Here is a 25,685-nt window from a genome sequence, read left to right on the forward strand (position 1 = left end):
GATATCGACGAGTGCGTCGAGCCGAGGCTGTATGAGCACGGGAACTGTCGGAACACGATCGGGTCGTACAGGATAGTTGACTATAAAAGCCCGATTGGTCACATTACGAGTTTATGGGCACTAAGTATCTCTCTCGACCAGCGCAGTGCGGCAACCTACCAGGCGCTTACGAGTGCCGCTGCCTCGATATAATACAATTATACATCTTTCTTATATATTTATCAGATGTGAGTGTCGGCCCGGCTTCACGCTGCGCGACGGCTCGTGCCGCGACGTGGACGAGTGCGCGCGGCCGCGCCCCTTGTGCCGCAACGGCACCTGCGAGAACCTGCCCGGCTCCTACACGTGCCACTGCGATGAGGGCTTCAAGCCCGGCGCCAACAACGACTGCATCGGTAATATATAAGATAAGGTATAAGACTCTATCAGAAAGTTAATGCCATTGAAAGAAAATTAAGGCCGTTGACATAGATCAGAGACTTGCGGAGAGTGTGAAGTTAAGTAGCAAGTGTGAGGCACCTCGCATGTTGCAGAAAGGTTCTAAGGTCTGTGTTGGTGAGTAGGTCCCGTAAATAGGGGCAAGCAGCCAAAGAAAGTCTATAACTAATTGGACTAATGATCTGATCAATCGCAGATCGTATACTGCAGGGAATCATTGGAAGGTGGCAGCGCTTGACTGGTTACGAAGATCCTCCGGGGCTTATTTTTCGGTTGACATAATGACGAAACGTTCATGTTTGTTTCGTCGCATGCGTTTACAATTTGGTGCCGTGACTAGGATAAGATTACATTTGGTGCCACTTGTAAATGAACTCGAAGCTGGAAGTGATGATATCAACCACATGTGGTATAACTGTGATTGAATAAATATTGACCATAAAATTTGCTATTTTTCGGTTGACATAATGAAACGTTCATGTTTGTTTCGTCGGATGCGATTTCAATTTGGTGCCGTGACCAGGATAAGATTACATTTGGTGCCACTTGTAAATGAACTCGAATCTGGAAGTGATGATATCAACCACATGTGGTATAACTGTGATTGAATAAATATTGACCATAATATTTGCTTTTCTCTTCATAGATGTAAATGAATGCCGCGAAGGAGGCATGGTATGCCGCAATGGCCGCTGCCGCAATACTCTAGGCTCATTCCGCTGCGAGTGTTCCCCCGGCTACGCGCTCACAGGCGACGGCCGGAACTGTCGCGATGTAGACGAGTGTGCTGAAACGCCGGAGCCTTGTGGGAGAGAGGGCGAACCGTCTTGTACTAACACTATGGGCAGGTCAGTATAACTAGAAAGGGATATAAGAACATTTTGGTCATATTTACATGCCCAGAAATTGTTTAACAACTTCCGTAAACCTGATAATTACAGATCTTATACATATATGCTGTTGTAAAGCATAATGTGGTAAAGTGAAACTGCTGATTTAGACCATAAAATCATGGAATTGTAACTTTTGTAGTTTTTTTTGTTGTAAGTTAACCAACCTTTTAACAAACACATATTTTTTGCTCCAGTTATGAGTGTTCGTGTGGCAAAGGCTGGCGTTTAGTGAACAAACGCTGCGTGGACCGGGACGAGTGCCGCGAGATACAGGATGTATGTGCCGGCGGCGATTGCCACAACTTCAATGGCGGGTATGACCAGCGTTTCTGTATACACGATGATTTTGTTGTTTTACCACACTGAGGGGTTATTGTGTTGGCTACACTGAACAACTTTTAGTATGTGTCCGGCCTCGAAAGACAGGAAAACAAATTGCTGTTTCATACATTTGCCCAATTATATTGTAGATCTTGTCTATTTATATTTTTTTCGCCATTTTGGGATTGACCCCGTAGGAAAGGTGCTCTAAACTAGAAAATCGTCTCCTACATAAGTTGAACTTTAGAAATTAATCTTATCTTATACATGGAAAATAACCGTTTTTGATAGTAACATAAACGTAGCGTAGCACTGGACTGTTAAAAGTATACTAATTTTGTTTTGTAGTTACCGATGCGAATGTCCCGAAGGCTGGAGCTTCTACGAAGACTTGGCAATCTGCGTGGACGAACGTAAAGAGCTGTGCTTCGACAACTGGTCCGGCGGCCGCTGCCACGACGCGCGCCCGCTGCAGCTGTCCCGCCCCGAGTGCTGCTGCTCCGACGGTATGTTTACACGACTACCACAGAGTAGATAGTACTACCAAAGAGCTGTGCTTCGACAACTAGAGCCTACCGCGAACCACGTTCGACGTGTTGCCTCCCTGTCGCACTTACGTACGGATTTACTAGTGCGACAGAGAGGCAACACGTCGAACTTGGTTCGCGGTAGGCCCGGCGGCCGCTGCCATGACGCGCGCCCGCTGCAGCTGTCCCGCCCCGAGTGGCTCCGACGGTATGTTTCATTCTTTATACGATTAGCCTTAGTCAGCGACTGCGTCGGTGTAGATCTCGATAAAACCTTCAATCCTATTGACACTACTTTAGGGTTTGAATTGCAAAAACACTAGCATAAGAGCTTAAAATACAGGGTGATATAATAAAAGTTATTCAGTAGGACCTATAAAGTCACTACGCAGAGTATGACTGGTGACAGCTGACAGGTGTGTCTCACTCCGCGATTTAGTCGCGTCTCTACAAGTACCTGCGGCCGCCTCAATTTTGAGGTTTTGCCATAGTAATTGCCGCACACCGCTATGGAACGGACGCCTGCACGCGCTTGCGCCACCTTGCGCGTAGTAGACGCGTTTTGTTAGGGAGTGAATCTTCTGTACCTAGTAGTATTATATTGTTTTTTTTTTTAGTTTTTTTTTTTTTTTTAAGTATAACCTATACTGTGGTAAAGTATACTGGGCTTATACTGGGTTTCATCCAGTATGACGAATATTTGTTTTGAATTTCCTAAAGATATACTAGTCTTTTATTAGGGTCCAAAAGAAGGCGACCCCGCATTTTTAACCCTGTTGTAATGTTTTTAGGTGCAGCTTGGGGTCGGAGATGCGAGCGCTGTCCTCCACCCGAAACACCTGAGTTCCTGCGTATCTGTCAGGGAGGCATGGGTCGCCCTAATATCACTCAGGTAAGAAGATTTCAAGCAGAAAACTATTGCCTAAATATCTGTATACACAACACTTCCCATGTAACTGTACACTTTAGTCTCGAAAATATGTTTTTTATTACAATATGGCAACTAATTCGAAGATAGTAGACGCCAACCGTATAGGTACCTCTACCTACATATAAATGTAGGATTTCGCTTCTATTTTGCTTTTTCTACTGATATATTTGCTTGCCAGATTATAGTTTTTTTAGTTTGTTTGTTTTTCTTTTAGCTGTGGCATCAACATCATAACTTCAACTTAATCATCAGAAACTAAAACTAACATTCAATATTATTATTTTTAGGGTTCCGTACCTCAAAAGGAAAAAACGGAACCCTTATAGGATCACTCCTGCGTCTGTCTGTCTGTCTGTTATTTGCTTCCGTGTTATTAAGTACTATTTTATGTGCAGGACTTGAACGAGTGCGAGGTCCGTCCAGACATCTGTCGCGGCGGCCGTTGTATCAACACGGACGGTTCGTTCCGCTGCGAGTGCCCTGACGGATATCAAGTATGTCTGTTTTCCTCACGTTACTATGTATTTATATGAGTTATCGCCAGGGCTGAAATTACGCAATGGCTGAAATTACCTGTCTGGTTTGATCTGCATAAAAAAAAAAAAAAATCTTTATTCAACGACCAACTAGGATCAATCAGTGTTAGTAATGCTTATGGGTAATCTTATACTACGGTTAGTAACAGCAAAATTAATTATATTATTATTATTATTATCAATTCCGTATTATATAAGAATAAGAATAAGAATAAGAAATATTTATTAGCACAAAAAAAACAACTAAAAACAACATAAAATAACATTCATTTAGAATATAAACTAACAGAATTGTGCTAAAAGGTCCTCACTCAGCTTAATGTCCCGAAGTGAATCATAGGACTCACTACGTGACGCTGATTTTCAGTGAGGCCTGATAAAACTAAAACTAAAACTAGAACTAAAACTAACTAGGTGGCAGAAATAAGTATAAAATTAAGTATGTAACAAATTAATGAATTGCCTGTTAATTGGTGTTAGCAATTAAGCATATTCTAAAAATTATTGTCATTACATTTTATCCAGCCGCTATACATAGTCTAACTGTTGGAACTTATTTCCACGCAGACGAAGTCGCGGGAAAAAGCTAGTCAATTAATATAAGTTAGAAAAAAGAAATCTAAAGAACACGTCGAACACGAACGGGTGTGTATGTGTTTGTGTGTGTGCGAGTGTGACTGAGTGTGTGAGAGTGTGAGTTGTGTGTGAGTGTGCACGGTTGCATAAGTGCTACAATTTTTGTTTGTTTAGTAGAAAATTCCGGAGTTTAACTTTAAAAGAGGTGACCGATAAACAATTTCGTACTGGTACTGGTACTGGTACTTGGCAAGTCGTTCCAGCACTTTGTGGCAGCAAAACGGAAGCTGCCACGAAAGGCAGCCGTGCAATGTGTTGTGCGGTGTATAAGGCGTGTTGCATCTCTCATAGGACGCTGAGAAAAATTTATTTTGTCATAAAGATAAGAGGGTTGTCTATTTTTTATAATACCAAAAAGTAAGGTCGCAAAATGGAGAGATCTACGGGAGGCCATATTCATCAGATTGTATCGATTTAAAAAAGGAGTGATGTGAGCACGTCGAGGAATGGGAAAACAGAAACGGGCACAAGCATTTTGAATTCGTTGCAGCATTTTCTTAGTCCGACCCAGTAAGCGTCCACTGAGGACTACATCTGCGTAATTAAGTTTTGACAGTATGAGTGCCTCACTCAACTTAATGCGCATGTCAACAGAGAGACACTCACGGATTTTGTACAGCACCTTGAGACGGTAAAAACAGTTGCGCATTGTTTGCGAGATATGTTTCTCAAATCTCAAAGACTCATCCATTAATACACCTAAATTACGAGCCTCAACAACTCTCTCTAAAAGCGATCCATTTATTGCAACCTGTGGGTTATGTCCTGCAACTAATTCAATCTGTTTGTTTGTACCTAACAACATGAATTTAGATTTTGAAGAGTTTAATTGCAAATTATTCTGGAGACACCAGTTGACAATATTGGATAAATCATCGTTAAGTTTATTTACAGCTATACTTGTGTCATTAGTTTTGAAAGATATATATAACTGAGTGTCATCCGCGTATATGTGATACTTACAATTTTGTATGTTACTAATTACATCTGCACTATACAAACTAAATAGGATGGGTCCTAGAATCGAACCCTGTGGAACACCTCTAGTAACAGGTAATGTGTTTGAAACTAACTCAGTGCCATCCTCATGACAAATTTTGACATACTGCGTGCGATCGCTAAGGTAACTATGAAACCATCTCAGAGCCAAGGTGTCAAAACCATAGAAGGCTAGTTTAGATAAAAGTAGAGTCGTGTCAATCGTATCAAATGCGCGAGAGAAGTCAAGTAACACCAGTATTGTTGCCTCACCAGCGTCTTGTGCAACTAGAACATCATCAACCACATCTATAAGCGCAGTGGTAGTGCTGCGGAGCTTTCTGAATCCTGATTGTTTTTTTGGCAGGATGTTATTTGCCTCAAGAAACGCCGTCATTTGAACGCAAACAATTTTTTCTAATACTTTTGATATCACGGGAAGTATGCTGATAGGACGAAGTTCTTTGAATTCACTAGGATTTGAGGTTTTAGGAATGGGTTTAACCACCGCGACTTTCCACTCGTCAGGGAATATACCAGTCTCTAGAGATTTGTTGACTATAGCAGTTATTGTAGAAAGTGTTGTTGGAAGAGTCATTGAAACCATATTTATATTGAGTCCATCGTTGCCCTGTGCATGGGTTGTAATGGATTTTATTATATTAAATACTGTTAATTCATTAACGGGCTCTAATTTAAAAATATTATTGCTAAATTTGTGAAATTCAAAGTATGTCAGAATAGATATGCTAATGCAGTTAGTAATAGGGAGCTTCAAGAAGTATTCGTTTATTTTATCAGCATTACACAGGGATTTAGGTAATTGAAAATCAGATTTCTTAAAGTTAGCCACGTTTCGTTTAATGTTTTTCCATAGATTGCGGGGATTTTTTATAAGATTGATGTTACGATTGAAATAGGCGGTTTTTTCATGTTGCAATGCTGTGTTGACTATATTTTTCAGATCCTTATAGTACGTTTTATGAGAGTCAAGTTTGGTCAGTCTATATCTGGAATAAGCTTCATCGCGTATTTTCATCATTTCCTTAATGGTGTAAGTGATCCATGGGTACGAGCAGTCTTTTACGTAAGTCTGTCTGACAGGTGCATGAATGTTGAATAACATGATTAAGCCATGGTTAAATTGCTTAACCATGTCATTCACATTTCCGGTCAAGAAATTATGTAACGCCAAGGAATGTATGTCGCTATTTAAATTATCCTGTACTATATCCTTGAGTGGCCTGTAAGTCAGAAGTTTGCGAGGAATTCGTTGTTTCTTTACGTGTATTTCACACGTGAGGAACGCGTGACTACTTAGAGTCGGGATATGATTTACTTTAATATTGCTTACGGGCATGTTGGAACAGATAACATCAATTAATGTTTCACTGTGATCAGTGAAGTGAGTTGGCTGAGCTACATGTTGTGTAAGATTCATATAGTTTAAGAACTCTAACATTTTCTTAGAGCTAGCATTATGGACGTCCAAAATATTGATATTAAAATCGCCAAGTAGTATCAAGTTGTCAATCTCACCAATGGAAGCAATACTTTCGGTCAGGGTATCAAAAAATAAGTCAGGGTTGAGCCACGGTGGTCGGTAGGCGGTGCCAATAGCGAACTTAGTACCATTGATGCTAAAGCTTAACCACATTTGTTCTACTGAATGTGCTGGCGGGTGAGAAATGACTCGCGTAGTAACTCGGTTGCGGATATAGAATCCAACTCCCCCTCCACGCGGTCGTACGTCCGCAGGGCGCGGGATGTGGCGCAGGCGGTAGCCGGGGGGTGCTGGCGCGCGGCCTTCCTCGCCCGTGCGCAGCCATGTCTCGTTAATCGCCATTATATCGACATTATACCTCGACATAGCAATAAGAAACTCATCATGACGCGTGCCAAGAGAACCTGGGTTAAGCAGTCCAATAATCATGTTTTTGTTTTTAACGAATTGAATTTTGAAAGAAAAAGTAATATGGATGTGCTTGCTATTATTTAGCAGCTTACAGAGTAATGTCACGTGGCGCCTGCCTAAGGTAATTATCGTGTTGTGCGAGTAAGATATTGTGAAATGAGATGCAAGTTTATAAATTAGTTTTGAGTAGTAAGTTTCACATGAGCGGTCGTTTGGTATGAGTTTGTCGTACCATAACATATTTTGGTATACGAGTACTAGAAAGAGTAAACTGTTTTTACACACATTGAGATAAAATATGTAAATAGGAGTAGCTGAAGAACTGATTGGCTTATAAAACAATATAGAAAGAATTTTAAAATTTGCATAATACACTACATCATGAATTTTTAAAATAGCTAAGTGAACAAACAATATTAGTAACCAAAAAATTTCGAGATATCCGCCTCAATGCGCAACCGCCGCCGTGGGGCTCCTTCTTCCTTGCGCACGTAAATACACCCATCGCGCGTCCATACGAACTTCCAGTGGCAACGCGAGGCCTCGGCGCGTGCTTTATAAAAAAGCTGGCGATTGTGACGCGTCAATCTTTCGTTGACATAAAAGGTCTTTACAGATGACAACAAACCCATGTCAGCCGTGGTGACGCCTCGCCGGGTCCGTGCCGCAGCCAATAACTGGTCACGCAGCGAGCGGCGTGCCAGCCGCACGACGATCGGACGGGGCCGAGGAGTTCTGCCGTCCTGCGTTTCGCTGCGGTGCGCTACTCCGGCGCGCTCTGCATTTACAATATCACGCTCTTCCAGTTGTACACCTAATTTTTTAGACACGATGTGAGCAAGATGTAACGTACTCTCGTTGTCTTCCTCCGGGATGCCGACTACTTCGACGTCGTTACACAGCATTTCCTGATCACGGTCATTGAGATCCATCTTCAGACTGGCGATCGTTTCTTCAAGGTGGTTGTTTTTAATGCTTATATTATCCCGCTGGACGGGCTCAACAGCGTCCATACGGGCTGAAAGCTCTTCAACTCTTTTATTGCTCATTGCAAGGTCAGCTGAAAGCTCGTCAACTCTTTTATTGCTCATTGCAAGGTCAGCTGAAAGCTCTTCAACTCTTTTATTGTTCATTGCTAGGTCAGCAGTAAGCCTCGATACGGAAGTTCTAAATTCCTGCATTTCCGTTCGCGAAGCTTTGATTTCTTCTCGAAGTAGTCGGATTTCTATAATTAGTTCGGAGGACATTACCGCCGCTTCACCAGTGTGCTCAGGCGGTGAAGATACTTGCGGTGATAGTTGAGATTTAGGTAAAGCCTTGTTTCGTAAGGTCACATTTGAACTCCTCAGATCGTCAACTAAATCTGTTTTGACCGGGGTCTCAGTGTTGTCAGACTTGTGTTTTTTGGTTACACAATCATAACATTTCCAGTTCTTTTTGCTTTGAGCCGACATTATATTGTACCGTTTTTCAGCATTAGTGCAAGCAAGGTCATAGCACTTCGAACACATGCTGCATTTCAGATAATGCCTCGAATTTATTCTTTCCAAACATTTTCCACAGTGTAAATATATTGGTGTCGCCATCTTTTAAAGAAGTAAATGCACTTTTAATTTATATTTATTATCCTTTGATTTAATTTTAATTATCTACGCTGATTCCGAGTCAAAAATATAGTCTAGAAATCACCAACTCGTTATGTTTGATATCTACACTTTTTCGCACACATTTTACGTAGATAGCATTTATACAACGTTATTGAAAATTCCGAAACTGATCCATGATAAAATTAGCACTAAAACTGTAATATTACATTGATTTTTATCAAAATATTATGTGATAGAAAATAAATATGTTTGACGTTGACGGCTGACATTGACAAAATGTATATATTTATTTACAGATTTAAATATTTATAAGTTCCTGCGCACATGAATGAGGCAGCAGTTGTTCAAATAAACACCATCAACCCTGTCTGCAATCATGGTCAGGATGCTGTTGGAGCTAGCCCGGACTCTGCGCACCAGGGAGGTTGCTCTCTTGCGCATAGTGGTGTAGAAGCAGTCTACCCGCGCCTACGCGAACATCCCTGACGCGCTACAGAACCTAGGCAGCCCCATCAGCACCCTGTACGCGTTATTATATTGAACGCGCAGAGCGTTGTACCGTTTACGCGTATAGTCTGCCCACAGACTGCTGGTGTAGAAGCAAGTACAATAGGCTCTAAAGAGACTTAAATAGAGATTTAAATTTGGCTAATTTGGCCGTTGCTATTCTATTTGATGCTGATCGTACTCGTCATATCTACTTACCAAACAGCCATATGAAAGGAACATTAAATTTAAACCTCACTCACTGTATTTCCAGTGTTTAGGTATTGACACAGGGCGGACACGCTATACATCAAAAATTACTTGCGTTTCTATGTGTGAACAGCACGTCTGTACACGCGGCATGCGTCATAGTGTGAGTAAGTTGCTTGAAAATAGTACTTAGCGGCCGGCAAACGGCCGTCAATCCGCTGTCGCGGGGCGAGGTAATTCGAGTCGGGGCGGGGCGGTGCGTGGGCGTTCTGTATGATAATACCAAAGATAGATATAACTCCGTAATAGATGGATACAGTCTAAGGAAAAAACGTGCCTCGAAAATCACGAAAATTTGATTCTCGATCAGATGGCGCCACTAGTTTTGGCCTACACTCGTATAGAGGGCGTTGACTGTTTCGTTTGTTATTTATAATTTTAACGCATACCAGTGAAAGAACATGGGTCAAAATCATATAAAAATAATTAATGCAAATAAAAAAATCATTTATCCATATTTAAATACATTTTATCGTATTTTTATAAATCTTCAATTTTAGTTTTAAAGTGTGTCGACAGATGGCAGTGAATTTACTGGGGTTACAAAATTTACTATGACAGTACCGCTCTAGTATAAGTTACTCTATGATAATACTATTACTTATTCTATGGTATTGATTTCTTTGACAGTTGGACGCCACCGGCCTGGCTTGCGAGGACGCAGATGAATGCCTCGTCGACCCGCGCATCTGCGGCAACGGGACTTGCACCAACAAACCTGGAGAGTACGAGTGTACTTGCAACCAGGGCTTCATGCAAGGACCCGAGCAGGTGAGTTCAATTTAACAAAAAATTGTCTAAGTAGGTAGGTATATATATTTTTATAGAGTACATTGTGTCCCACTGCCGGGCTAAGTCCTCTGTCTTCCTCTATATTATTTTTAATTAAAAATAAGTTTTGAATTCGATTCTTATTTGCAAATAATGTTATTCCGAGACAGTTTCCTTTCCAATCAGCTGAACTGAAAAATAAGCATCAGTTACTACTAGCATGTTATGTCAATCTCAAAACAGATATGCAATCTCAATTTCAGAGGAATGTTGAACAAAGTCATTTTTATCAGATGGCAAATGGTTAATCTGATTTTTTTTCATGGCTAAAAAAAAGTAAGTGCATTTCTATTGCCAGGGAGGTTTTGGGATTATACTGAGCAACTGTAACTATGGGACCAACCCCGAAATCGCGAAAAAACATTTGGCTGTTTCATACATTTTGGCTAGTCTATTTTCTATGGGTGGGTTTTTTTTCGCGATTTCGTGGTTGGTCCCATAGTAAAAGTTGCTCAGTATGATCCCAAAACCTCCCTGGCAACGGGAATGCACTTAGTTTTTAGCCAACCTGTATTCATAATTACATATGTATAGATCGGACCAAATTAACCTGTGTCAATCACAAAACCTGTCGCTCGGACGCCACGTCACCGAAGTGTCAAAACTGAAATTGAACTTTATGCACATGCACGTAGGTCTATGTTGCTCTGTGGTCTGTGACGGATTAATCGGTCTTTGGCATTGGACCTGCGATGCCGATATATCCGTCATTGGCGTCCAAAAGGTTAAATATCACGTCTTTTTAATACAGACGTGCGTGGACATTGATGAGTGCGCCGAAGGCATGGCGGGCTGTTCCTTCCGTTGCCACAACACGCCCGGTTCATGGCGATGCGTGTGCCCGTACGGATATACGTTAGCTGCCGATGGAACACATTGTAAAGATTTGGATGAGTGTGCCGCGGACCCTTCGCCGTGCCCGCACGCTTGTGAGAACGTCGTGGGGTCGTACAAGTGCACGTGTCCTGAAGGTATGTTATTTGGTCATTTCTCAAACGATATGTACTTGGCAGGGTCGCCATGTGGAGCAAGAAGTAGGGCAGCAAGTAAACAACACGATTATTGCGTAAATACTGACCTTTATTCAGAAAGCGTTACCTATTTATACTTACATTGTGACACATAGTGAACCCGTGTGTCCGTATGGTTACACGTTAGCTGCCGACGGAACACATATATTCTTTATTCCTGTAATCACACCATCACTTGCTTTTGTTAGTTGCAGTTACTGGCAATATTATTATTATTATATGGTTGCAATATATAGTTGCATGGTCAAACCAAAATACTGATCCTTTTCTTTTGGGTACTAATACTAGTGTAAGACAAAGATAGTATGATTCTCTCTGTCTATGTTTGAAATGAGACAGTCCTTTGATAAACTATAGATTAATGCAAAATATATTAAAATAAACTTTGAAAGCGCTTTCTATATAACCACAGATTGTTAATAATAGGCTACCGTCGAACGGCCGCGCCGCACAACGCCGAGGACGCCTGCGAAGACATCGATGAGTGCGAGGACGAGTCTCGCTGCTCGCCCGGTGTGTGCGTCAACACGGACGGCGGGTTCACCTGCGACTGCGACGCGGGCTTCGAGCTCAGCAGCGACGGCACCGCGTGCATCGGTGAGTACATTTACAAAACGATTAGGACAACGGAACCGTTCAAGTTTTGTCTCACATTGGAGTTACATATTTATATGTCAGATCCGCAAGGAATCAGTGTCTTGTCGTGGCATTCTTGTGCTTCTAATTTCTTCAGACACTTTTGACGAAGGGCTTCATCATTTTAATGATATTTTTGGTTGTTTAGCCTGTGCTGTGTAAGTAGTCAGGAACCTGTGTTCCTGACTACCTAATCGAAAATGTCTAAAGAAATTAGGCGTTCGAAACGCTTGTGATTTTGACTCATTATTGAGTGGGGTTTTTCAACGTTATTAGATTATATTGATTTAAACTAACACGATTTTCACTCATAATTTTAAACTAGCACGGAACTTAATCGCGTAAAAACTTACGTTTATTTATGGCCTGACGTTTCAAACGTGACGTTATGTTCACGATCACAGGGAATTGTATCAACATCATCTTGCTGCGGGGGTTTTGCGAACTACCCGCACTTGATCTTGACTTGGTTTCAAACGAAACGTGCGTTTAAAGTTATTAAATTAGATTATTCTATTTGATATTTAATCGACGCTATTTCTTCGTGGCTTTTAAATGTCAATATAAAACATTATGTGCCATTATCATCCAAAAGGGTACTTATTGTCGGTTGTCAATAAGTCGCTATTTCCATAAAGCTTCAATTTGAAATCAACCTTATCGGCAAGCGACAATGTGGTATCTTTTGGTTGAAAACGTCACATATTATTTAGAATCTCCTAATACAGTGTATATTAACACGAGTATTGTGCACAGACCGACGTACAGGCCAGTGCTACCGCTCTCTGGTCGGCGGGCGCTGCGTGCCGGAGCCGTGGCCGCGCGCCGCCGCGCCGCCCGCGCCCACTCAGGTCACCAAGTAAGTAACTACAGGTTATTTATACAAATCGCCAATCGAAATTTAAATAATCACGTCACTTTTCGTTGCATGTGTCAGCGTCAGCCATTGTTATGCTGATTACCTGCATCATATCCTGTTTCATCTTCATTTCATTTCATTTTATTTGCATAATCAGGTACATTACAATACATAGGTGTTATTTGTAAAGTAGGAGGTACATGATACCCTGTCAGGGCATCATGTACCTCCTTAAAATTCTACTAACTAAAAATCCATCACAGCCCACTAGGCCAATCAAATGGATTTTATTCGAAGAATTAATTCCTTGCAAGCTCATTGCAAATCATTTTAATACCTTCGTTTGGTCCTAATGCGTGTAATCCGAGTTTGCGCAATCCCAGGAGGTGAACAACCTTCCAACAAATTGAAACTTGGCCAATGTCGCATTAAAGGTAAAATAATGAAATTAAATCAAGGTTAATGACATTAAATATGTCGACTGTACTTATTGTCCTGGACTTAAGTAATATAACATGATATTACTTAAGTCCAGGAAGTGTAGCTCTATGGTCTATATATTTTTCCCTTGTCAATCCCAGAGCGATATGCTGCTGCACACTTGGCGTAGCGTGGGGCTCGGAGTGCGAGCTCTGCCCTCAACCAGGCACCCAAGAACGTCTTGACCTCTGCACGCCTGAGAACCTCACCCCACCAGGGCAAGGTGGTAGCCACGGAGGCAGCGGCGGTAGCGGCGGCAGCGGCGGCGGGGGTGGCGGGGGTGGCGGCACGGGAGGGGGAGACTCCATGGTGGGACCGGATATATACGGAGATGTGGACGAATGTGCCGCCATGCCTGGGCTGTGTACGCCTGGCAGATGCGTTAATACCATTGGCAGGTGAGTGAAATGCTATAGTTTGCTTGGTTTCATTGCACTTAAATATCATAATTCATAATATCGTTCATGTCTCAAAATACCTGAATGTTAAAAAGTACAGTAGTTTTTACAAATACCGATTTTGCGATAGGACTTCTTTTTTAAATATATCAAGCTTAAACATGTCTTATGTTCAATTTAAAATTGCGTATTTTATAACCTGTGTCGAACTAGGTACTTCTAATTACTACGTACTATTCCTTATTCTGTGGTCGAATTAACCATTCTTTTTTAATGGTCAGCTGGAATTAACCCTTTTCCTGGCATAGTACGATTTTTCGACCACATACGCGCCAATAGAATTTTAACTTTAGCATTCTGATTAAAGGTTTAAATTAGATTGCACTTTCGGGAAATGTGACTTGTCTTCAAATTAATCTTTAAAGTTGAATTAATTTGAATATATTTGGATTTTTACGACTGCGAGAGACTGGGAGAGGCTCGCAGAACAACAGACGGAGTGGCGCAAAGGCGTTTTGGAGAGCCGCAAGTTTTGTGATGAGTCCTGGTTCGCCGCACTCGCTGACAAGAGGCAAAAGCGACGTCAAGGCGTTTCAGTACCGTTTTCGCCAACTTCTCTTCTCAGTATTATTCACAACGGCGGGACTTAATCGCGTAAAATAAGTTTTAAATTTACCTCCGACGTTTCGTTAAGTCCCGTCGTTGTTAATAATAAGTAAAAATCGTAAAAGTTTAAATCAGTGTTCTCTTGTCAGGCCTGCGGTAGGCCATGTCGGTCTCGCATCGGTCTTTTAAGCCATTAAAAACGGTGTCTCTTCGGTGTTACACCATAAATCGTCTGCAATAGACGATGAGGCCAATGATGATGATGATTTGGATTTTTTGGGAAAACCTTGTAGATTGTTGCGGTCTGGAAAAGGGTTAAAGACGTTAATACGTATAGGATAACATAGTAGTCATTAGAGGACGTGCGAATGACCATCAGTCGCGGTGATAACCGCGAATGGTAGTAGATAATATTGTTCTTACCATATAATTATTCGTTATTATAGTTTTTCAAGGGACTGTCTCATTTCGGGCGTAGACGGAGAGTCATACTGTCTTTATCTTGCGCTGGTGCTGGCGCCCAGAAGAAGGGGATGAGTGTAGTTTTTTTGGTTCTTATTTAGTGACAAGATTTGCTTGACCAACTATATTACATATTTTATTTATCAAGCAACATGGCTCATAAAAGCTGTGAAACATAAAAATTAAAAAGATATTAAGTTAATTATTTAGTTCCTCCAATTGTTTAAGCAAACTTTCCATTGTCAGCGAAAGTCGAACTTGTGAATGTTATCATTTGTATTATACCTACGTTTTGTATTACACAAAGTTAGCTGAAAGTTGAATGCATAATTACCTTGGAAAAGCAGTCTTATAATTTGGAAACTAAGAAATGTTTAAGTTGCCTTAAGGTAAAGAAAATTCTTTAGAAATTCCTACACGTACGAAATTATTATTTAGGTACGGAATTTTGTAAGTATAAAGTTGCAATGATCGCTAATAATTATACTAACTAAAAACTCGCTCTATGCTACTCGTTACTTACTTTAACACCTGCCCATAGAGTGCGGAAGATTAGGCACCTCATCTGCGATTTAAGTAAATTCGTAAAAAACTCTTTGGTGTGCTTGCGGTTTCGAACGTGCCCTAACAAAGAACAAGACGAGAACCTGGAGTTCCCTGTTCCGGTACAGTTTTCGTTTAGAAAATCAGTACAGGTCATATGAGGTGTACTGTATAATCTTTGTATGTTTATTAGTTTCCGCTGTGTGTGTCCCCGGGGCTACAAGTCAGCTGACGGCATCTGCGTGGACATGGACGAGTGCGCTGCACGCCCGCCGCCCTGCGAGCAGCTATGCCGCAACACCGAGGGTTCTTACGAGTGCCTGTGTCGCACGGGATACGAGGTAACATCTACGATTACATCACGGACTGTATACTTGACGGGCGAGTGCCTGCAAACAGTGTGTCGCAACCAAAATTAATCAAACTCGCCACTTCCAGACAGCACCAATTTAACAATACTCGTTCGGTTGACAGGTTGACGAGGACGGAGCGAACTGCCGCGACGTGGACGAATGTGCCGCCGGTACACACACCTGCCAACAGACCTGCACCAACACCGAGGGCTCCTACGAGTGCTCCTGCCAGGAGGGCTATGAGAAACGCGGCGACGCTTGTATCGGTGAGCAATACCAAGCCACTTAGGTCTGACAGGTGTCGGAGACAGATGATCGCCGGTACGCATACCTGTCAGCACCAACACCAAAACCAAGCCACGGGATTTAATTAAATAAAAAAAGTTTCTTGCGCAAGAAAATACTCGATCACTACTTGTTTTATAGTAGCTCTTCGGACAGCTGCCTTATGCAGTTGATATTGTTGTCGATGCGTTGACGTATTAAAAAACTGCTTATGAGGTTTTTTGTATTCCTTGTTCCTATTTTTCCATGCTCGCAGATGTGAACGAGTGTCTCGAGGAAGGCGTGTGTCCGTCGCCGGGCAAATGCGTGAACCTACTGGGCTCGTACCGCTGCGTTTGTCCCCGTGGGTTCCGCCTGGACCTGGAAGGCTCGCGCTGCCTGGACCGCGACGAGTGCGCGGACGGCCGCTGCCAGTCCCCATGCCGTAATTATGCTGGCTCCTACCGCTGCGACTGTCCTGCTGGTAAGTGCATCTTCCGTCCACCATCAATACCATCACTTATTAGTTCACCATTTGGGCTTCTTCCTAAACTTTTGTACACTGTGAAACTTCTGGGCTCACCATGAGCCCTTCCCCCTCATGGAATATGCTTGGATTTTAAATCTAAGACTAAAATCAGCGCTACAAGCAGCGAACTATATGACAATGTTGAACCTTTTTGCTGATACACTTTGTACCTACATGTGTGTATTTTTTCTTGGTTTGTAAAAATCTTTTGTGTTTGTCAGGTACAACACGATCGTCAAGCGGTATCTGCGTGCCTACAGATGCTTGCGCTAGCGGTCCTTGTGGCTCGTCGCCTTGCTTCCCTGTTGGCGGTGCTTACCGCTGCGGCTGCCCCGGAGGTTACGGCTGGGACAGCGGCCACGGCGTGTGTCTACAGGTAAATGCTGACGAACTGTGTACTTTCGGTCGCGAAGAGTCAAACTAGAAGTATAAGGTGTATATTTGGAAACTACGAAAGGAAGGAAATGTATGAAAGAGATTTGTATAAGACGCAACTGCGCATTTGACATTATACATTTCGTGGGACCAATATCAACATAAGAAGAGTAGGCTTCATACAAATAGCAACTATAAAAACCTTAACCTCTCAGATGGCGGGCGGCTGCGCGACTGCAAGCTGTCTGTTCGGCTGCTCAGCATTCGGCGACTCGTATCAATGCGGCTGCCCCACCGGCTACCAGCTGGTCGGCGCCGGACATTGTCTCACTGCACTTGACGGCGCACTACCCCCGGATGACATCGGAAACGCGCCCGTCTTCCCCGTACAAGACCAGTATAGGATCGGAGGAAAGAATGAACTCATATCTACGGAAGGATGCTTCAGTTGCAAGGTTAGTTAAATATTTACAGGTAACCATTAGCTGATCGAAGCGGTGGTGCGACTACACTTGACGGCTTGTTTTGCGAGTACAAAATAAACCTCTCCCAGGCATCAAAATTAACCAGCCTAAATTGTAATAACAATCAAAATCATCATTCATTGTATTATCATTTTGATTGTAAGCAATGGCTTACTCAATATCGCTTGTTAAAGTCCTATAGGTAATTTCTTAGCTAATTGGTGAAAACTAACTTTCCAAGATACCTTTGTTGTTGTTAACTAACTTATAAAACGCATTCTATACAAAAATGGAAAAACTTGAAAAGCGCTTCAATATGAAGCGCTATAAATGATTCAAACTGAGACGACCTAGGTAATAACCTAGGTCGTCTCAAGTTTGAATCGTTTATATCGGATCTCTTCTCTATCGCATGATCGTTCCTCAGTCTCACTACTTCAGTGTTTGCGTTCGATTTCAACCGGCTTCCAACTCGTTAGAGCGCTCAACACACTTGCCTAATGCCGCGTACGAATGGCTGAAGTTATTACAATTGAATTTGGAAAAAACTTTGGAGCGCCTATTTAAGTTGAGCCGAATCGATTCACGCAAGAGTTCGTACGGATTACGAGTTGTTATCCGTGTTCTACCATTACCGACGATATTACGTACATTAGGGTAATATCACGTATAGGTAAGTGCTTTATAAGTACGTCTATACACCAATCATATTATAGATCTACCACTTATTTATATGTGGCGGTTGGTGTGAGGTAAACGGTAAAGCGGACTAATATGACGACCGGTCTGGCCTTTTCGGTAGTAAACCTGTCTATGAAGCCGATCTTCCTGGGTTCTAATCCCGGTAAGGGCATTTATTTGTGTGATGAGCTGTCCTATACTTGTTTATTTATTTATCTGAATAAGGTCTAGTTTTCTCTGGATTGGAAGTCACTTTCGTAAAAACAAGTGTATGCGCCAATCTTGAGATTAGGTTTCCAAAGCAGTCCCCGGGCTCCTATGAATGATTTCTAATAAATAAATAAAAATGTGTCAATGTGCATTCTTGTAACAGTTGTAACTAACCGATGGGTTTAGAACGAAGTTTCATTATGTCGAGCATTCGTTTTCGCTAGGGAATCTAGGAAAAAACCTAGTAATCCTATTCGCAATCATGTTAATATGTATGAAAACGAAAGCTTGCAAAGGTAATTAAATACGTAAGAAATAAATGATAATAAGACAGAATAGGCGGACGATCTCGTCTGATCGCGAAAGTATAAATCTGTGCCGTAAGCCCCGTATATCTGGCTCAGCCGGCTTCGACACTCCGATACGCATAATTATTGAGCCTAAGTTATTTTAGAGCGATTTATTCTGCCGTAATCTATTCCTGTTGCTAACGTGAGTGCGAGGCGAGTACCTAATATTAAAACGAAGTGTTATTGCACATAATAAGTAAAAGCTAGAAACCACATTAGATACGAAAATACACGTGACATTGATTCAAAGGCTGTATACCTTTAAGGGAATTCTTCTCTCCGCGTAAGTCGAGGCGAAGACCGACTCAAATAAGTCACATGTGTAACGGCGAAGTCAGATATTTGTAGGTCGTTTTTTGGGATTTTTTTTAGTGAACATGATCTGGAGCTAAGGATATTAAAGCCAAGAAACCTAATTCTACAAAGCAAAATACAATTATTTATTGCGGTATGTACAAACAGTAACACTCTTATTTGTCCATCGGTGGACCTTATTAAAAAAGGCATAACGTCCACCAATGGACAGTCAACAGTGTGGGTGATAGTACAATAATCGAGTGAAAGGCTGATACCGAAAAATGTATGGATTTCTATTTAAAGTGATCAGTTATCATTTAAGTATCTGTATTTACCCTGTACTTATCCTCGTTCTGCCAAGCTTTCAACTCGCCTCGAGCGATTGGAACTACTCCCCGTTTTATTATTCTGTCGAATCGGTGCTGCCAGCCTTAGCTCTGGGCTATAACCGCGAAAATCGAAATTCGCAAATTGCGGGCATTTTTCTCTGCCACTCTAATTACGCCTGCATTGGAGTAAAAGAGAAAGATCCCGCAATTTGCAAATTTCGGTTTTCGCGGTAGCCCCTCTGGTTTATATCTGAAGGCGTATTCAGAAAGATCATATTATGATATCAATATTAGGTACATGCCCAAATTAAACTTCATGTCTTGCTGTATGAACCAAGACCACTACCCACCACCAGGCATACTCACTCACTCAATTGTTTACCATATTCTCTCGCTATCTAATATGTGCGGTGAGACATAGCAAATATAGCAACGTATCAGATTGTAAATATGCCTGCTTAGATAATTGGATGCATTTGACGTATCAAAAATTTGTTACTTAACACTTATAATATAAACGCACTGCAACGAAATTACTCATATCTCATATATGTATAATATGATATGGTGGTTCTTATTTCGTCGAAATTAATGTTTGTGCTCGATAAGAGATAGTCGGTAATTTAATATTCTCTATTTATGGAGCCTAATCTTTATGGTATCTATTAGAATATACTTTATAGAAATTTCCAAGAAACCACTCTATGTGGCTTTAAAGTACACTAACCTTTCGTATGCCTTGTCCCGTATCCGTCCCAGACAATTTGGACTGTAATTTATAAATTTAAAGTTATTAATTCAGTAGCAATCTTTTGACAGGGGCATACGAAGGGTTAAGGGATTTTGTCATCTAAGATGACTTAGATTAGATTTTCTTTTGAGTGTCTTGAGTAAGTACTTAAACGCGTTCATAAATGGAGGATATAGATTTGGGCTTATGAAACCTAATCAGGTTTTAAATAAATATTGATTTAATGTCACTGGCAAATAGTGACAATTTGCCGTGTTAATTGAAAACAATATTGAGTTATTTTTTAAGCGCTGGTGGCCTAGCGGTAAGAGCGTGCGACTTTCAATCCGGAGGTCGCGGGTTCAAACCCCCGGCTCGTACCAATGAGTTTTTCGGAACTTATGTACGGAATATCATTTGATATTTATACCAGTCGCTTTTCGGTGAAGGAAAACATCGTGAGGAAACCGGACTAATCCTAACAAGGCCTAGTTTTCCCCTCTGGGTTGGAAGGTCAGATGGCAATCGCTTTCGTAAAAACTAGTGCCTACGCCAATTCTTAGGATTAGTTGTCAAGCGGACCTGGGGCTCCCATGAGCCGTGGCAAAATGCCGGGATAACGCGAGGAAGATGATGATTGAGTTATTTTTCAGACTGCACTTTTGCAGCTCGCTGTAGTCTATAGTTAATATCTCGCCTCCCTCCTCCTCCTAGCCCAGTCGGTAGCGACCGTGCCTAAGAAGCTGTAGATCCCGCGTTCGAATACTAGTTAGGCATTTTTGTTTATCATGAATTTTCCTGAGTTATGGGTGGTATACGAACCATCTATTTTTGAGCTTACTGTGGGACCAGGTCGATTCGTGTATGTAAGACTGTCCTAATATGAAAGAACATGTCCAGTCACTTTTTTCGGTCAATGAGATTTTCGTCTCAAAATATAGAGCTCTAATATATGTAACACAACTTTTTTTTAGTTAAAAAAACCTGGTCACGGAATTACTAAGCTCAAAACATGTCCAGTCACTTTTTTCGGTCAATGAGATTTTCGTCTCAAAATATAGAGCTCTAATATATGTAACACAACTTTTTTTTAGTTAAAAAAACCTGGTCACGGAATTACTAAGCTCAAAACATGTCCAGTCACTTTTTTCGGTAAATGAGATTTTCGTCTCAAAATATAGAGCTCTAATATATGTAACACAACTTTTTTTTAGTTTTGTTTACCATACATTGTGATATGGTTCCAAATTTTAAAACCGCGATTACTAAAAATGTTACTAAATCATAAATAAATCATTTATTCGCCAGTAAGTAACATACCTATTTTATTACACAGATGAATGGACGCAGAAGAAGAGCACCCGATGAAGGTATCGTGTACGCGAATGGAACCACAGTCATGAGGCGGCGAAGACGCCGTTCGAGACGTAAGTCCATCTTCCATTCTTATTTTTTATGGCATTATACTCGTACAACTATCAGCCTGCTGTAGCGAGGCAACGAACGACAGTACACACCAATAAAAGGCAGTTCATTGCAATGGGGTTTGCCGGTCGGTCGAAATTGTGTCAAATTTTTGTTTTTTTTTTAATGCCCTGGATACCAGCCCTTTAAGCCAAATCTCATAGAAAAAGCGGCAAGCTATGATGGCGCGATCTCTGCAAACCTTTGACAATTGCCAACCTCATTGAGGAGAGTCTTTTCAAAAGGGCTTATTTTTGTATGGTGTTCATAGAGAAATAAGCCCTTTTGAAAAGACTCCTCAATTGTGGTCACATTTTTTTTAGAATTAATCTAAATTAATGCAATAACCTGCTCGCTAAAAAATTGTCCAATGTCCTCTAGTAAGAAGTTATCTAAGTATTCATCTCTTTACGAAAACACAGTGTGACAGCCTGACAGCCTAGGTAGATTTACGTAAGTTGCATAGAGTAGGTAATATTGAATAGTAAGGTACCTACATAAGGTAGCTACCTTAAGGGCGGTTTCAGACTAGTGTTTTACGTACGTACGTCTACGCGCGTGCTTAACTCGTAAAGACCAAATGTAGGGAAAAGTAACGCGCGTGTTAGCTCGTAAAAACTAAATGTAGGGAAATGTAACGCGCGTGTAAACTGGTGCCGCCGCGCCGAAACGACCGTATACGCGCAGAAAAATACGCTAGTCTGAAATCGCCCTAAATATAAATAAATGTCTTCTATTGTATTTACGTAAGTGGTATGCAATTTTTCTACCACCAGTTACTTAAAGTACTCTGTACCATATGTGCGATATCTATCTCTGATTGAAGTCTTCAAGCGCGAGTGATGTGAATAAATAAAGAGCTAAGACCGTCGCTCCTTCAATGTTGTAAAAGTTACTTTGGTTGGCTGGGTGCACGGGGAGTTTTATTACGCTACTCAATTCGTAGGGGTTTACATAATATTTTCACATTGCTTTATCTCTCTTAACGCATCATACTCGGGGATATAAAATAGAATAGTGATAGGCATTCAAGCGAGAGTATTATGCCGTAAACATTGTAAGCATATAATAACATTAAAGTACTTCTTTCTTTTAAAATGTAGACTTAATGTAAGATTAGACTGATTTGATTTCTTTGTCAGCCGTTAACACTCTAGACACGAACAAGTGAACACACAAATAATGGCCGACTCGACTCCATAAGTTTAATTGATTAACAGTTCTCGCTATCCAACATTTTAAATGCGTTTACGGTGTTAAAAGAAGCATATACTATATAATGTGTACCTATTGTTCTGGCCGTGTATAGTAGGTAGGCTATTTATGAACACACTGGTGCTCTTAAATTTTGTACTAACCTCTAGTTGCTCATAGGCCTGTAAAAATCCATTCTTTTGTATTTCGAATCTTTATATTGACAAATCAAAATACAATTTCTATGGATAGAGTCTACGAATGTTGAAATAATTATATTGAATACCTTTCAAGCGAACACGTAAGTTGCTAAAACGATAGTTGATAAAGTTAGTTCAATTATATTTGTCGGTCTCCGTCGTTAGTGTCGCCTGGGAAACGTCCGACCGCGGTGGACTCAACTCGAACTGGGACGAGGCAAATGTGAACTGGAATAAGTTTAGCGCAGTATCAGTCAGTATTTACAAAAAGTTTGGTACGCGTCAGTTAGTTGGCTTATGATTCTACACTCGACTTCATACGGGTAAAAGTCGCAGAACTCCCCTTTAGTAGGTATAACGATATTAAATTTCGGCTCCCAATTCACTCCCTTGAGGGATGAATTCCAGGATAAAAGGAATCCGAAGTTCTTTTGCGCTGTGAGCTGTAGTGTGTTGAAAATAAATCCGTTAAGTCGGTTTTGAGTAATTGAGCTAAAAATCTGCTTTGACCTAAGTGAATCATCCCAACATGCACACACGTACTAGTAATCGTGTAGCGTAGCGTTTCGGTATAATTGTGTACTTATTACCAATAGCCATCAAATAGTTATATCAGTGTTTACCTTTATATACAGGTCGCCGCTCACTACTTGAGCCCGAAGCAGAGCTGATTGTGGTATCCGCATCACCTCGTCAAACATGGGGCCGGGCGCCACTGCTGCGGTTGCTGCCGGCAGCTGGCGGCGGGCGGGCTCACTACAGACTAGCCTACGGAGACCCGGACAGGAACTTTGTCCTTTCCCGCCGGGATGGTGGCTGGGCGTTGAGACTGCGAAGGCACTTGAAGCCTGACGCGATACTTGAGCAACAACTGGAGCTTGAAGCCAGGTGGGTACTCTTTTATTAGTCGTTATCCAATTAGTGACGAGGCCGAGCGCTATTGCTGCAGCAGCAAAAGAAGCGCCCACTACCCCAATAGGTTATAGAGAATAGGAACTTCGTGTGCTCGCGCTGCGATGCTGGTTAGACAAAAAGACTGCGATAAGCATTTATGAAAGAATGTGTTTTAGATTCGTGTCGCCGCTAAGCACCGGGCGGAGACGAAGGAGTGTCGACGCGTCAGTGCCCGCGCCGCTGCGCCTCTACGTGTCGGTCAAGATCTCACCGCCGAAGCGCTGACCGCTTCACCCTACAGTATACGCAACTATACTGAATTCATGGGTTCGTGCTTGATATCGGAGATTAGTGAGGACTAATATCATTAAGTAACATAATATTTCCCGAAAAATAACTAATGATCTAAGTAAATGCACTGCCACGCCAATTTAGATTTATACGAAGTAACAGTTGTGTGTATGAGTAAAATGAGTAAGTAAATAATAAATAAAGTCGGTACCATGCCATAATAAATGATAAATAATGTTTAATAATATAGTAAGGTGGATATTATCGATAATTGTGCCTGTTTGATGTTACCAATTTTGTTACATTAATAGAATACTTTGTACGTGTTGTTAATGGAGTTTTTCATTTTTGTTATTTTTATTATGATTTTTTTGTCACTTCCAGTTGTTCAGAAGAAATATTTTTTAAACTTTATAACGAATAACATTTATATATTGTCATTTTAGTAACATCATTTACGAAAGTATTCTGCTATACGCCAGCTTAAGTATCTAATATAGGTACCTAATACCTATACAAATTGAACATAATAAATTTGTACCTATGTAAGTATGTACGTATTAAGCAACGAAATCAACTCCCTGTTTACCAAATAATATATTTGCCCGCGCTACGGATTCCCGCGTTCTTGAAGCATTTTTTTAATATTATTGCCTTACGCGTGTAATGTATTGAAACCCAGTGACATAGATCTGTGTGGCAGGTATCGGATTAGCATTTCGGCAAGTTGCTATAGACTCGCGTAATGACGCTTGGCACGAGCGAACGCAGAAGTTAATCCACTCGCCGGCTCCGAGCCAAGCACTTTTTACGATAACCCGGCCGTATCGCCAGTATTAATGTGAGATTGACTGTTTAATTAAAACTTACGAACAATCATATATGTCTCACTCGTAGTAATGTTTGATTCTATTTACTACATGACTAAACTCTAAGATAATCTTTGAACAACTCGTCATAACGAACGAAATCGAACATCGATATTATTATTTTTGTTTGTTTCCCATCACTACTTCCCCAGTGATCTGAAATATTTGTATAAGAAAATACAGTGTTTTTGAACTCTAAGTAATTATTTTATTTAGATCTAAGAAAATTATTTATTTTACATTTCCAACTAGCTTGATCTTTACTTTTTGAGCCATTTATTTTTTAGGATTTGTAGACTGGATCTGTTAAGAAATCGTTGGCCTTTTATACTAGTTTTAAAAGTACAAAAATGCAATAAACTTATTTTGTAAATATGTGTATACAAATTAATAAAAATACATAATATAATTATTAGTCCTAAGTAGTATTAATTACCAGTAAGCATGAATGTTAAGCTTTGTCAGAGCGAATGGAAATAAATATTTTTTATTTTAATTATAGAGTTTCATTTCACAGTTTAATATAAAAAACCACAAAGTTTCGACTTATGAGAGTCTGTCAGGATGACTGACTGACTTTATGGATGACGCATAAAGGTCCTGGCAAAAGATATTGCTACAATCACAAGCCTTTTTAAAGTAATTGACAAAAAGTGTTGAATTAGGCAAGACCTCGATTATAATCGAAATTAAACTATCGTGAGACATATTTCAAAATATTTAGATCAGTACGGTTTCACTCACTATTATTTTAATCGCTTTTGGCGACATGTTTCGGATTCATCGGGAATCCTTCCTCAGGCACGA

At 40.9% G+C, this 25,685-nt stretch overlaps 1 protein-coding gene across 1 annotated transcript in view; it reads left to right on the plus strand.

Annotated features, from left to right (window-relative positions):
- The window catches only part of LOC134749034 (fibrillin-2-like), an 84,417-nt gene extending 59,043 nt beyond the window's left edge, over positions 1-25,374 (plus strand). Inside the window, exons 40-58 of the mRNA XM_063683928.1 lie at positions 226-395; positions 1,085-1,286; positions 1,526-1,645; positions 2,001-2,158; positions 2,971-3,071; positions 3,506-3,604; positions 10,169-10,309; positions 11,121-11,340; positions 11,827-11,997; positions 12,793-12,895; positions 13,477-13,773; positions 15,578-15,725; positions 15,859-16,003; positions 16,279-16,485; positions 16,752-16,906; positions 17,121-17,360; positions 21,303-21,393; positions 23,460-23,712; positions 23,895-25,374. Of these exons, the coding sequence (XP_063539998.1) occupies positions 226-395; positions 1,085-1,286; positions 1,526-1,645; positions 2,001-2,158; positions 2,971-3,071; positions 3,506-3,604; positions 10,169-10,309; positions 11,121-11,340; positions 11,827-11,997; positions 12,793-12,895; positions 13,477-13,773; positions 15,578-15,725; positions 15,859-16,003; positions 16,279-16,485; positions 16,752-16,906; positions 17,121-17,360; positions 21,303-21,393; positions 23,460-23,712; positions 23,895-24,003 (3,130 nt within the window). The 3' untranslated portion in view covers positions 24,004-25,374. The remainder of the gene's footprint in view (positions 1-225; positions 396-1,084; positions 1,287-1,525; positions 1,646-2,000; positions 2,159-2,970; positions 3,072-3,505; positions 3,605-10,168; positions 10,310-11,120; positions 11,341-11,826; positions 11,998-12,792; positions 12,896-13,476; positions 13,774-15,577; positions 15,726-15,858; positions 16,004-16,278; positions 16,486-16,751; positions 16,907-17,120; positions 17,361-21,302; positions 21,394-23,459; positions 23,713-23,894) is intronic.
- The last annotated feature ends 311 nt before the right edge of the window (positions 25,375-25,685 follow it).

The sequence above is a fragment of the Cydia strobilella genome, chromosome 17 (genome assembly GCF_947568885.1).
Source record: "Cydia strobilella chromosome 17, ilCydStro3.1, whole genome shotgun sequence".
NCBI classification, from domain to species: Eukaryota; Metazoa; Arthropoda; class Insecta; order Lepidoptera; family Tortricidae; genus Cydia; species Cydia strobilella.